Here is a 12,309-nt window from a genome sequence, read left to right on the forward strand (position 1 = left end):
GACTCCAGGTTATTTTCTGTACATTTCATTTTGGTGTATTGCGTAGGTAAAATGCTGTATACCACCTGTGTAAACATATTGGTTCCTTGAGTGGCTTATTTTGGGATGTAACGCTTAATACGTCCTGCAGGTTATAAATTAGGTCTTTGTAAATTACGTTGTATTTCTTGTTCAGAAATGACTCCAAGCTTCAGTCAGAAAATCTTTTTTTGAGTTATAACTGAGTTGGCCTGTGTTTCTCTGTTGCTTGCTCATGTACATTTAACATAGGTTAGTAAAATATATCTAATATGGAAATCCAGGAGGTCCAGAGTAGTTCTCAGGTTGTTAGCTACCGCATATTCAAAAGAAACTTAAATAGCTCTTCAGTCTTTTGAGGATGCTATGAGACTGCATGCCCTGCACACGTAGTTACACGCACGCACACACACACACACACAGTTCTACTAGTTTTGAAGCACTACTGCACCTCCTGCCAACTACACAGGTCATAAAGAACCTCACCATGCAGCTGCGATTGAATGGGTTGCAATAGACGATAATCTTTGGTCGACTCCTTTCCTCACTCCCTTGTTAGCACAGTATAGCATCATTGTGAGTTTCACTTTTTCAGTTAGATGTTTAGCAGATTTGCTGCAAAATCTTTTATGTTTATTAGTAGTGTTTAATATTGGTATTATTGCTATTTTATTTACCTTTCACTTGAAACCAAACGTTAAGTGCAATGAACTCGTCTCTTCAACTGTAAATCTTTTTAAATCGTACTTTTAAAATTGTTTGCCACTTTTAGGTTATGTTGTGAATAGTGTGTATGACTGCTAAGAAAAAAATGTGCTACTCCATATTTGTATTGCAGTAACGAGCTCAGATTTAGAGTGCATTGCTGTATGCATCTCAAATTCAGTTCTGAGTTACTTAACAGCAATTAATGAACACAACCCACCCATGTAAAAGATAATGGCTTCAGCACTTTTAAAAGCAAAAGGTATTTTTTGTCTTGGAACACACACACTCCCCAACAACCATAAACTGTGAGAAATATAAAGGAAAAAAAAGAAATATAGCGAGGATTTTCCTCCAGATCGTCTGTGTTTTTCTTTATTATCCAGTATTGCTTGTGGTAAGTACAGTTACACAAGGTACTGAACAAAGATTTGCTGATCAAAGTCTAAACATAAAATAACAAAAGCGATATGATTAGACCATCTTACTAGATCTAGTCATACTCTTTCTAGAAAATACTTTCTCCACCAGATGGTGTAAGGTTGTACCAAAATTTTTATACAATACAATATTTTCTCCACTAGGTGGTGTAAACAATTTCATCTCACTGACAAATGTATGAGCAAATATTTATTCCTTTATATTTACCTAAAAAATACAATAATTTTTGTAGTCACTTATTGGCGCATTTTTTCCAGACAGATGAAGTTTAGTACTAGACTTTAAAAGTTTTTTTTTTTTTTTTTTTAAATGATTCTGTAGAAAATCCTGAGCTGATTTGTGCTTCATTGTCAGTTGTGCCTGCATATATTGAACAGTCTTCAGTCAGCCTTCCATGACCACACTTGCATATACTTTGTCAATCTAAAACATGCACAGATTAGGATTAATATTTTAAATCAAACACAAATGGTGATTAGGTAGATTTGAAAGAAGCTTATCGTAAACCTTAAGAATCATATCAATTTGTGATTGTTGACTGAGGAAAACTTGCCGAATGCACGACTTTCAGGAACTTACCTCTCCCTGTCTGTCTTTCCCTATAAAAGAAGGGGAATTGAATTGTTAGTTTCTGGTATGCATAGGTGTTTTCAGGAAGTATGGGCATGCCAACGCATGTCCACTTTTAACCCACGAGACGAAAAGGCACTGTAGCATCACTCCGTGAGCAGGCACACAAGCTTGCAGTATTCACCAAGTCATCAACAACCAAGTACTCACTGTTGGAATACACCGAAGTCCCCACCACTGCCGCAAACAGCAGGAAGAAGATCACCCAGCGAAGGACGTACCAGGCAAAAGCTGGCGGGGCTAAAAGGGAATCAAAACCACATCACCTGCTGGGACATCATTTCCGCTGACTGCTTAGTCTGTCTGACTGGCTCTAGGGCCTAATTACCCATGCATGTAAGAGCATTCTACGAAAGAAATTTAAAGCAAACCTAAAGAGAAGTACAAAGAGCTCATAGACTCACTGGTGTAGAGTTGGCCCTCAGCCAGCTTAACAATGTTGGTACCGTTCTTGAGTCCACACCAATACACCCCGTCACCATCTGACAATTTCGCCACGGAGATGCTGAAGGCGTTGCCGTCGTCCTGCACACGGATATTCCCATCTTCCAAGTTTCTTTCCTTGGCGGTGAAGGCGAAGCCGGTGCAGCAGTCGTGGTCTTTGGGGTCTCTCTTGCACCACACCCTGTAAAGGCTTTTATCCTTAGAACTGTATGGGCAAGTCAACGTTTGCTGGTAGTGAGATTCACACACACCTGTGGAAAAGGGTGTAGAGTAATGAGTTATGTAAAGCCTTCATATGGATGTTCGTCCATGAACAAGAAAATTAATTATTACTGCTCTTAAAGACATTTGGACAAATTTGCTTTTTTATTCATTTATATGCTTCTTTCTTGTGTAGTTTAGGAGCATGACTAATAGGGTCTCAAAATAAATTTTGAGACAAAGAAGAAAACCTGAAATTTGTTAGTAACTTTAATTTTCTTCTGTTTTTCTGTCTCTCTCTATGTAAAAGAACACCAATTTTTGCTGCTAAATTAGCAAATATTAGGAAATGATTTTTTTTTTGTTATCTGTCTTTCTGTTAGACTATATTATAACCCTTTTTCATTTATTATTTATTTGATATAAGGAAATGTTACTGGGAAAAAATGAGTAATTATTTCTGAAGGACAAGATGTAGTGAATTAGATCGTGATGGTTTGTTTTCTTTTTCTTTGTTTGATATTTGTTTTTACAAAGTACAAAGACATTAACCATTTTTCACCCATTTAGCATAAACTTTTGTTAAAAAAAAAAATAAAAAAAAGTGCTGCAGTAAAGAGTCAAAACACCATAAATGTATTACTGTTCAGTTACTCTAATATATTCACTGTGTGCTACAATCAGCCTGAGTACTATCAGGCTGTTCAAGTATATCAAACCAAATATTTTAAAAGGTTGATATTTCCTGTTCTTAATGGTAGGAAAAGCTGAAGAAAGGCTGTTGTATTCATTTTTATTTTCAAGACCTTTCAAGAAATGTAGTTTCATTGGCTGCAATCTACAGTTTGAATATAGAATTTGACCATCATAATTTGTGTTTAATCTTTTCAAGTGTACATGAGTTACATGTGCAAAGAGCTCTTAAGTTTTCTAAATTAATCTTTTTTAAATAGGTTGCTATAGTTTTCTGTTACCCCGAGTTCAAATATTTCTAATAGAAATCCTTGTGCATGTTTAGATAACTCCCTAAAGCATTTACTGTATTAAAATATTTTTATTTTGAATTATTTTTATTCCAAGAATGGCATTTTAAATCTGATATATACTGATCTCCAAGAGTATTTTCAAGTATATTTGTTGTGGACAAACTAAACCTTATTCAGCTTTAAAAAAGTTTTAATTTTCCAGTTTTCATGCTTATTCCAAATGCTCATATGCATACTTGTATATACATACATATGATTCCAGGTGATAAAAGACCTCTGTCCAAAACCTCCTGTTTCTCTGGAAACCTTATGTACTTCACTACAATTTTGAATATCTGTACGTATGTAGGTGTGAATGTGTGTGTGTTTGTGTGTATTGTATATGTATATATACATACATACCGTGTTTATTAACATGTTTGGAGTAGCTCTATACATATTTGCTAAATAGAGAAAAACTGCTTCCCTTGTATTTTTACATAGTTCATGCACAACACACATAACACAACAGTTTTTTTTTTTTTTTTTTTCCCATTCACACAGACACTGAAGCATAATATAGGTATATGGTACATAATGTGTACCCTATAGAGATGCAGTCCTTACCTGTGGAAATTAACAGCAAAGTAGATGTTAATAGGAACATTATACTTGACTGAAGACTCACTGAACTGAATATACATCAGCTCCTATTTCTAGAACTAGTGAAGAAATATTAGGAAGTTATGATGACAGGAAGTACCAGCCACAGACGTTCAAATGTGTACTTTTATCTTATTCCAGTCTGTGAAGCCCATGACATTACTTCTTACTAAAGAAACGTGTTGAACACATCATGTTTTTAATGCATTTTTCGTTTTTATTTTCTTCTTGTTTTAAGTGTTATTTTTCCTTTAGACTCTTTTGTGGCAGTATTTGCACCTATTTACATATATGTACACTGTCAACAAGTTTGTATATTTAATCAAAAAGCAACTGGACATATTTATTAGGTTATAGGACATGGTTGTTCAGTACGTTCATTACTTTTATTTTGACAATATTGTAACGTGTTCTTCGAGGTTGGGTTCCAATAGGAAGCCGTGTTAGTGGATGGTTCTTCGGATGCTGTTGTCATCTGTGTAGCACATGTGAATGATCTGAAAAAATACCTACAAAATGGTATGTTGAATATTTTTGGTTTTAACTAACGTACATCATGTTTAATTCATCAAGGCTTCTAGTTTACTTACAAACTATACAGTCATTTTTGGAATGTTAGATATCTTATTGCCTTTATAACGCCACACGAGCAAGAGAGGAGTTGATAACCTAGCTAGCTAAATATATATTCAGAGTTAGTTAATCGCTAGCTGTTTTGCGAGCTTTGCGAGTTTTGACTCAGAAGCAATAAGTTACATTCTCATTTTAGTCAAAGATGAAGTATGTTTGTTGTTTCGCAAACTCGCATGTGAAACCGTAAATGCTTAGAGATACCTAGCTAACATAGCTAAGCAAGCTTCTCTGTTTCCGCTTAGAGTTCAGTCTTCAAAATCTTACAAATTGTCAGTTGTATTAAATGCTCTCCACCACGTTCGCTGCAATCAGCTCTACTGGCAGTAGAAATAATCATGTTTCAAATTGCTTTACATTTTAAATCATTTTACTATCTAAATAGCGGCGCTAAAATGACGAATTTCTAAATGCCCTAATACTTTACCATTCTGGTAGAGGTGATAATTATCAAGGTAGGCGTTTTCAACATGCGAAGGAATGGTTAATGTTTTTATGCAGACTTTACACTTGCCTCATTAAAAACGTATTGCGCAGGTGAAAAAAAATCTAACGTTTCGCTGTTATAAAGTGGCAAATTTAATGCATAAAGTGTAGTAAGTATGCAAACAAAAATGCTCCGTGGCCTTATGTGGAATCTCTTATTATCCGCTACAGAAAGTTCTGTTCGAGTGCCAGCACAATCTAAGTGTGTAGTCCACTACAAAGATGTCTAAGATGCATATCTCTCACTCATTCCGGCTATTGGAGTAGTTGCAGGAAAATTTGTCACTTGTCACTGATCATTTTTGTCATTCTCTGACGCAGAATGGCTGCTGTATTTCCAGCACGCAGAGCTCAAACTGTCACCTGAAAAATCTGATACCTGGTTTTCCAGATTCAGCCCAGTACTGGAATAAATTGCTCATGTAACGCTTCATTTAAAGCTTGTTATAATGCTTAATAACACCTGAGCAGGCTTAATCTTTGCCCACGTAAATCAGCTAATTTGAACGGAATGTGTGTGTGTGTGTGTGTGTGTGTGACAGCTGCGACGTGAAGTTCGGCTCAGGAAGGAGTATCTGTACAGGAAGGCCCAGGAGGACCGGCTGCGCTCCATAGAGGAGAAGAAACAAAGGGTCAAATCCGCATTAGACGGTGCGGCAGTGACTTTGCCCCTGTGCTCCCCACGTGCATATCGGAAAAGCCTAACAGCGCTGGCCTCATTTTTCTCCTGTTTGAGATGTTACTTGGGTTGAGGTTTGACTTTCTGCTCTGCTCCCCCCCCCAGAGAATCGTCTTCTGCCCACGGAGGTTCGCAAAGAGGCCTTGCAGCTGCAGAAGCTTTTAGAGTTTGATGATGACGGTGGAGAAGGTAACTCTTCATTTTACAGATTGCACTCTGCTGAAGAAACTTAAGTTTTCAGTGATTTCCACAAAGGGAGTAAGGACGTGGCCATTTGATTATTGGTATTCTGGAGTGAAAAAGGGCTTTAAAATTGGGCCATCACCACCATAATGTTTATGTGGTGAATGATGTTGTTTTCTTGTCTTAGCAGCTGCTACTTTTACCACAGCTGTTTCAATTTGATTACATTTTAAGTGGGTACTTGAGTCATTACCTTTTAGGTCTGTGGTGGCACTCTGCTGATTTCCAAAGTGCTGACATGAATTAAACATGTTCCTTTGTCGCCCAAATAAAAACGGCTTTGTGAAGTGTGCAGTTGCTGTCAGTACCTTCTGTTAAACCAAATGAAACTTTTAATATCAATGTCAAAGTAAACGTGTGCAGAGGCACAAAAATGTCTCTGCTGCGGGTTGCTAAATTATACATCTCTGTCAGCAGCAGACATTGTGTGTGTGCGCGCGCACATGTCCCTGCGTCTTTCTAAAAACTCAAGGACTTGTTATAGGGATCAGACAGCACAATAGACAGACATAAGTACATAGGCTACATTAAAAAATTTAAAGGGGGAGAAGCCAGAAGGAGAGGGGGCCTATGAGTGGTCCAAGATGAACGTGTGTGTGTTTGTGTGTGTGTGTGTGTGTGTGGTGGGGTTTAAATCTGCTCTGATGAATTTGAAGATGTTATGTGTGGGGAGAGAAGTGAAGTGATGAGAAGACCAGCAGAAGAAGAATGCAGGGGTCAGGGTGGAGGGAGGGGGACAGGACTCAAGGTCAGAGCGGTAGGAGGGGGTCAATCCATGGATGGCCTCGTGGGTGACAAGGAGTACCTTATTGTCTTTGGGAGTCTATATGGGAAGCCAGTGAAGATTTTTGAGAAGGGCTGATATGGCCAAGGGATGGGGAAGAGTGATAATACAAGTATCAGAATACTGAACTAATTGCAGTTTTTGGAGTAATTTTGAGGAAATACCAGGAAGGATGAAACTGCAATAGTCAAGCCGGTAAGTAAGCAGAATAAGCACGTATTTCAGTATTGGACAGGTCATATTCAGCACACCTGTTCCACAACAAAACGTGCAAGCTGGAAGAGACTAAACAGGGCCTCCAATGCAGGGATATCTGTAAGGGAGTGTTGGGTGTTAACAGTGTTCTCCTTCTCTTTGAATCAGGCGTTAGCTCCCATATAGATGATGAGTATAAGTGGGCCGGAGTTGAAGACCCCAAAATCCTGGTCACAACTTCCAGAGATCCAAGCTCGAGACTCAAGATGTTTGCCAAGGTGTGCTGAATAAGTAATTAACTGGATATCTCTTTACGCTGTTTATGGTCTTACAGCTCTGCATGTTAACAGTGGTTAGTGGTTAGTGTAGTATCACTATAACTCCCCACTGTGTTTACACAGGAAGTGAAGCTTATGTTCCCTGGGGCCCAGCGCATGAACAGAGGAAACCATGAAGTTAGCATGCTAGTTCATGCCTGCAAGGCCAATGATGTCACGGACCTGGTGATAGTGCACGAGACCAGGGGACAACCTGGTAGGAGACTCCATCAGCACTGCTGAGTGTATGGGCACCTGGGAGGTCTGGTGCCTGCACCGATCTCTTCAGCGCCGTGATGTCTTGAGTCCCGCATCGAATGCTGCTTCTTCCCCCAGATGGCTTGGTGGTGTGCCACCTCCCTTTCGGACCCACCGCCTACTTCACTCTGTACAACGTGGTGATGAGGCATGATGTCCCGGACATCGGAACCATGTCTGAGGCCTTCCCTCACCTCGTCTTTCACAACTTCACCTCGCGTCTGGGCCGGCGGGTGAGTCTCTGCTATGTCCAGACACAAACAGCAAGACATGCACCAGCCATCTTGTGGCAGACGATTTAAGACGCGTTCAAAGGGATGCACATCTGGTTTGATATTAAAATCACTTTTTTTTTTTTTTTTTCTTTCTGGATATGAGAATTAAAATGAAACCTTGAGAAAACTGATTGATGCACACCATAACTACGCATGATAAAATTTGTCCACAATTTTGCATTTCCTTTAGAAGGAAAAATAGTATAACTGCCCCTGTAATGAATTTTACCCTTTTACACTAGAGAACTGTAAAAGAATGACGATAGCGATACCACTGCACAAACAGTAGGTTAGAACCTCGTCTATGGTGAAGCTGAGAAAACAAGGAAGGAAGTTGTAACACAGTGAAGGAAAGGGGAAATAGGAGAAGTGTGTCACACAAATGTGACAAGGGTGTCAAAGCGAACTAAATTTGCGTCTGAGCATAAACAAAACTCAATCGCTAGCTCCAACCAACGGAAATGGTTGCCAGACCCTATGTGTCACTTAGTTATCAGTTTATTTATATATATATATATATATATATATATATATATATATATATGGTGAATGTTAGCTAGCTGGTTTGCTTGCTTGCTTGTTTGTTTGTTTTGAAGCCTATTTAACAGCTAAAGCACTGCAGAGATTACTCCAGCCCTAATCTAACACACATGCTGTTGCCAGCTAGTGTGAGATAGGCATGTTAAACAGGAATCAAGGCAAAAATGCCTTGATGGTGCGACAGCACCATCTACTGGACATAAATAACAATGTTTTAATATGGTTTAAAGCTGCATTCGGTAAGAATGGGAAGAGGACTTCGTTTAAAAATTTAGATGAGTACAATTACAAGGCCCCTCCATCTTCCTCCTCACTGTGCCCCAGCCTCAACTTCAAAGCCCCTCCCCACAGTGTGAAATGTAAATATTGCTGGCCAACAAACAAGCACAAATAAGTCTTGTATACATGAGAAGTCTACAATGTCTTTTTGGTAAAATGGCTAACACACTTATTTAAATGCTTAAGTGTTAGTTTGATGACAGAAACTGTCATGAATAGTGCTAAATAAAAGGTAAAAGGTTCTCATTTGTGAGAACATTTAGTTATGAAGGGGCAGGCACACACACATATATCAAATAGATTCTCAGCAACATACAAATAAAGCAACAATAAACAGTAGCCTTAGCATCAGAAACAAGTTAAATGTTAGGCTGACTGTAACATCACAGCGAAATTAGAATGCACTACGTGTGTTCCACAAGTCGAATAAAAAAATACATCATACAGGGAGTAATTAGCTCACTGTCAAGTAGAAATGTGGCTAAATTGGTTTTGAATCTTTCCACATCCTCTAGCTCTTTCCACCTCTGAAATTATTTATCCTTGTTTTATCTCGGGCTTGGTCTAAGATTTTCTTTTTAGCTCGTATTTCTTCATTTGTCATCATCTGTTTACTTCTCGCTGTTGTGTATGGTGGTGTGGGCGGGTTTTTTGCTGATGGTTGTTTATCCACCATTGCGTTTGCAGAGCTCCTGAAGCCACTCGCTGATGGCTCTTGACTGAGTGAGAGCATGTGTGTATGCTAGCAGTGATTGACATTGTCAGACACGCCTCCTGGCTCGGATCGCTCATTTTGATTCACTGTGGATTCTTGCAAATGGCATTAGGAGGAGTAGGAGCACCTAGGGTGATTTCCAAAAAAAATCCCTGCCCCCCAAGTTTATCTGTCTCATGTACTACTGTCAGGACATAGTGACAGTTTTAGCAAATATTAGTGCTATTTTTCTAAGTATTACCTACTGCTGATTTAAAGGAACAATAAGTCATTTTTCCAATTATTTGTCACATGAAAAAGAAATTATACACTTAGTGGCCTGGATGTTTGAGATTCTGTACTAAATCTGTTTTAAACAAGGCCTTCTCCAAGTGGGGCACCAGCTTTATGGAGCATAAACGTTTTCATTTGAGGACTACAATGCAATTTGATTCTTCATCTCATGTCAGCTGTACTTTTATAATCCCTTTAATAAATATTATTTGCTACCTTTTGGTGGTAAAAATGATGTATTGCTCCTTTAAGTGCCTATGGTGCATATACCAATGTGGGTAGTAATACAAAATTTGGTGTCATAACTAATTTTGTTAAATACGAGGTTAGTCTTAAAGACATTACTGAAGCACAAACAGCAACATTGTAATGAAGGCAGTTAGCCTTTAAACATTTTAAAACCAGAACTACTGAACCAAATGAACCAATATGACAAGGGGAGAACATTCTAGAGCACTCCAGCACTCACTAATCCATCATTTAGGTTTCCTGCTGTCTATAGGTGAATATTAGTACACTGTGGTGGTCTTGCATCTAAAGGTATTGGTGATTCTGTTACACAGGTGTGCAGCATCTTAAAATACCTGTTTCCTGTACCCAAAGAGGACAGCAAAAGGGTAATCACATTTGCCAATAAGGATGACTTCATTTCTTTTAGGTGATTTTCTGTACTTATTCACTTTAATGTTCAAATTCTATATTAATCTTTTTTTTCAGTTCTGAAAATATCCTTCCTTGGGTATTAATTTATGGAGATTAATTTGAAAATGTAGTTATTGTCTGATGTAAACATTTTCCTTTTTATAAAATTATGCAACCTCCTAATGAGTGCAATTTATTTTGATCTTTTAAACTGGTACTTAAAATATTTAAATATTTACAGGCACCACACTTACAAGAAGACTGACCACAAGAACATAGAATTAACAGAAGTTGGACCAAGGTTTGAAATGAAATGTAAGTGACTCCTTATTCCTCTGTAAAAATTACACAGCTCCACTAATTTAACCCAGCTTCACTTTTTGAAGTAAAACCTGTTTGATGGTAGTACAACAAGAATCCAGGTTTGTGTTAATGGCCACTTGTGTGTTCAGTAGATCTTTGCGCCTCATTCATTGCTATATAATCTACATTGAAGCTATAATGTTACACAGTAGCTGTAAAGTTATACAACTTGACCAACATCTTCTTAGCAAGCCTTAGTAGATCCCCCCCCCCACCCCTTGTGTGTTTGTTTTGGTTGGTGTTTCTATAACACTGGCTTGTGCACAAGTCCTAATGTAGATCTCCCGTTTGACACTCGTGGTTTTGTGTGTTCCGTCTTGTTCCCAGTGTATATGATCAAATTGGGCACCCTGGAGAACGAGAGCATTGCGGACGTGGAGTGGCGTCACCATGCGTACACGCGTACTGCCAAGAAGCGGAGGTTCCTGAGTGTGGAGTAGACATGTCCTGCTGTGGACATGGCGAGATGAACATGTGCCTTTGTCACCTGGCTGGTGCTTTTTTAAATTTTTGCTCAGTGAGAGTACAGTGCAGGGAGAAACTGTTTATTTGTTGTTTTTTTTAATCAAAACAAAAACAAGCACATGGATATTTTTAGGGTACACAGAATTGATGCCAATTTCTTGGTAGTGCTGGAAACCTGCAAAGGATTTACTTTACAGTCTTACCCTTAGGAAAGTTCTGATGGGTAATAGAGTTGACTCACTGAATGACATAAAAATAACCAGAACATAACCCTGTTCACAGCATAGTCTCTTTAGGACTGGGATTGATCACTGCACATACATAAAGGATATGCAGATCAAAGGACCAACACAGAGCCTGTGCTACTCACACACACACACTCAGTATTTATTCATATATTCTGATGTTCCTCTTAATCTTTTTGTCAGGACTTTGATGACATACATTGATCAGACATGGTGGTGCAAAAGCACAGAGTGCTTTGTAGTTGTCATGCTAAGCTATTGAATATTGTCAGTAACACTTAAACACCAAGCTTTGATAGTCACTGTTTTTGTTTTTGTTTTAAATAATGGACCATGTGTGTGTTCTGCTACTGAAAGTAACAATAAAAGAAATACCATAAGACTCTAAGGTAAATGGACAGTAAAGGCTTTTTTGTCATTTGGCTTTTTTGGCTTCAATGGCTTCTGCTCTGTCAGCCAATGTCATTTCAGCACAATGGAGTATGCAGTTAACTGATGTGCATTCTGAGAGAATTTTGAGGTATTTGTAACACATTCATGATCAATATTTCATCAGACTTCATTCTGCCAGTCGGACTGACTTGCCTTCATTCTAAAATGAATTCAACACTCAGAGAAATGTGGACTGAGTTATTTTTTTTTATTTTCGCTGTAGGTTGATAGCTGGTCTATGCAGTGTTAAGGTTACACTTTAATTCAAACTTTCCTACTCGGGTTTTGTTCAACGTGAACCTTTTTTTATTGAGCTGTTGACATTGTGTAAGTTTCCAACTGCCGTCACTAATAAAAAAACTAGACCTCTGATTAAAGCCTTTATTTTGACGTCGTTCTTCCAACTCGTAACCGGAAGTAC

General features: G+C 38.4%; 2 protein-coding genes across 2 annotated transcripts; one reads left to right on the forward strand and one right to left on the reverse strand.

Annotated features, from left to right (window-relative positions):
* Nucleotides 1-1,082: 1,082 nt before the first annotated feature.
* LOC118241974 (uncharacterized) lies at nt 1,083-4,140 on the reverse strand. The gene is made up of 5 exons (XM_035529704.2): nt 4,032-4,140; nt 2,199-2,489; nt 1,945-2,034; nt 1,744-1,763; nt 1,083-1,587 (listed from the first exon to the last, which is right to left on the reverse strand). The coding sequence occupies exons 1-5, from the start codon at nt 4,069-4,071 to the stop codon at nt 1,549-1,551; spliced, it is 480 nt and encodes a 159-aa protein (XP_035385597.1). The 5' UTR covers nt 4,072-4,140; the 3' UTR covers nt 1,083-1,548.
* Nucleotides 4,141-4,223: 83 nt separating this feature from the next.
* Nucleotides 4,224-12,265, forward strand: imp4 (IMP U3 small nucleolar ribonucleoprotein 4). The gene is made up of 9 exons (XM_027010615.3): nt 4,224-4,586; nt 5,726-5,834; nt 5,968-6,051; nt 7,253-7,362; nt 7,486-7,618; nt 7,738-7,892; nt 10,305-10,399; nt 10,625-10,698; nt 11,074-12,265. Exons 1-9 carry the CDS (start codon nt 4,584-4,586, stop codon nt 11,184-11,186), a joined length of 876 nt encoding a protein of 291 aa, XP_026866416.1. The 5' UTR covers nt 4,224-4,583; the 3' UTR covers nt 11,187-12,265.
* The last annotated feature ends 44 nt before the right edge of the window (nt 12,266-12,309 follow it).

Source organism: Electrophorus electricus, chromosome 5, assembly GCF_041902795.1.
Source record: "Electrophorus electricus isolate QZ-2024a chromosome 5, ASM4190279v1, whole genome shotgun sequence".
Lineage (NCBI taxonomy): Eukaryota > Metazoa > Chordata > Actinopteri > Gymnotiformes > Gymnotidae > Electrophorus > Electrophorus electricus.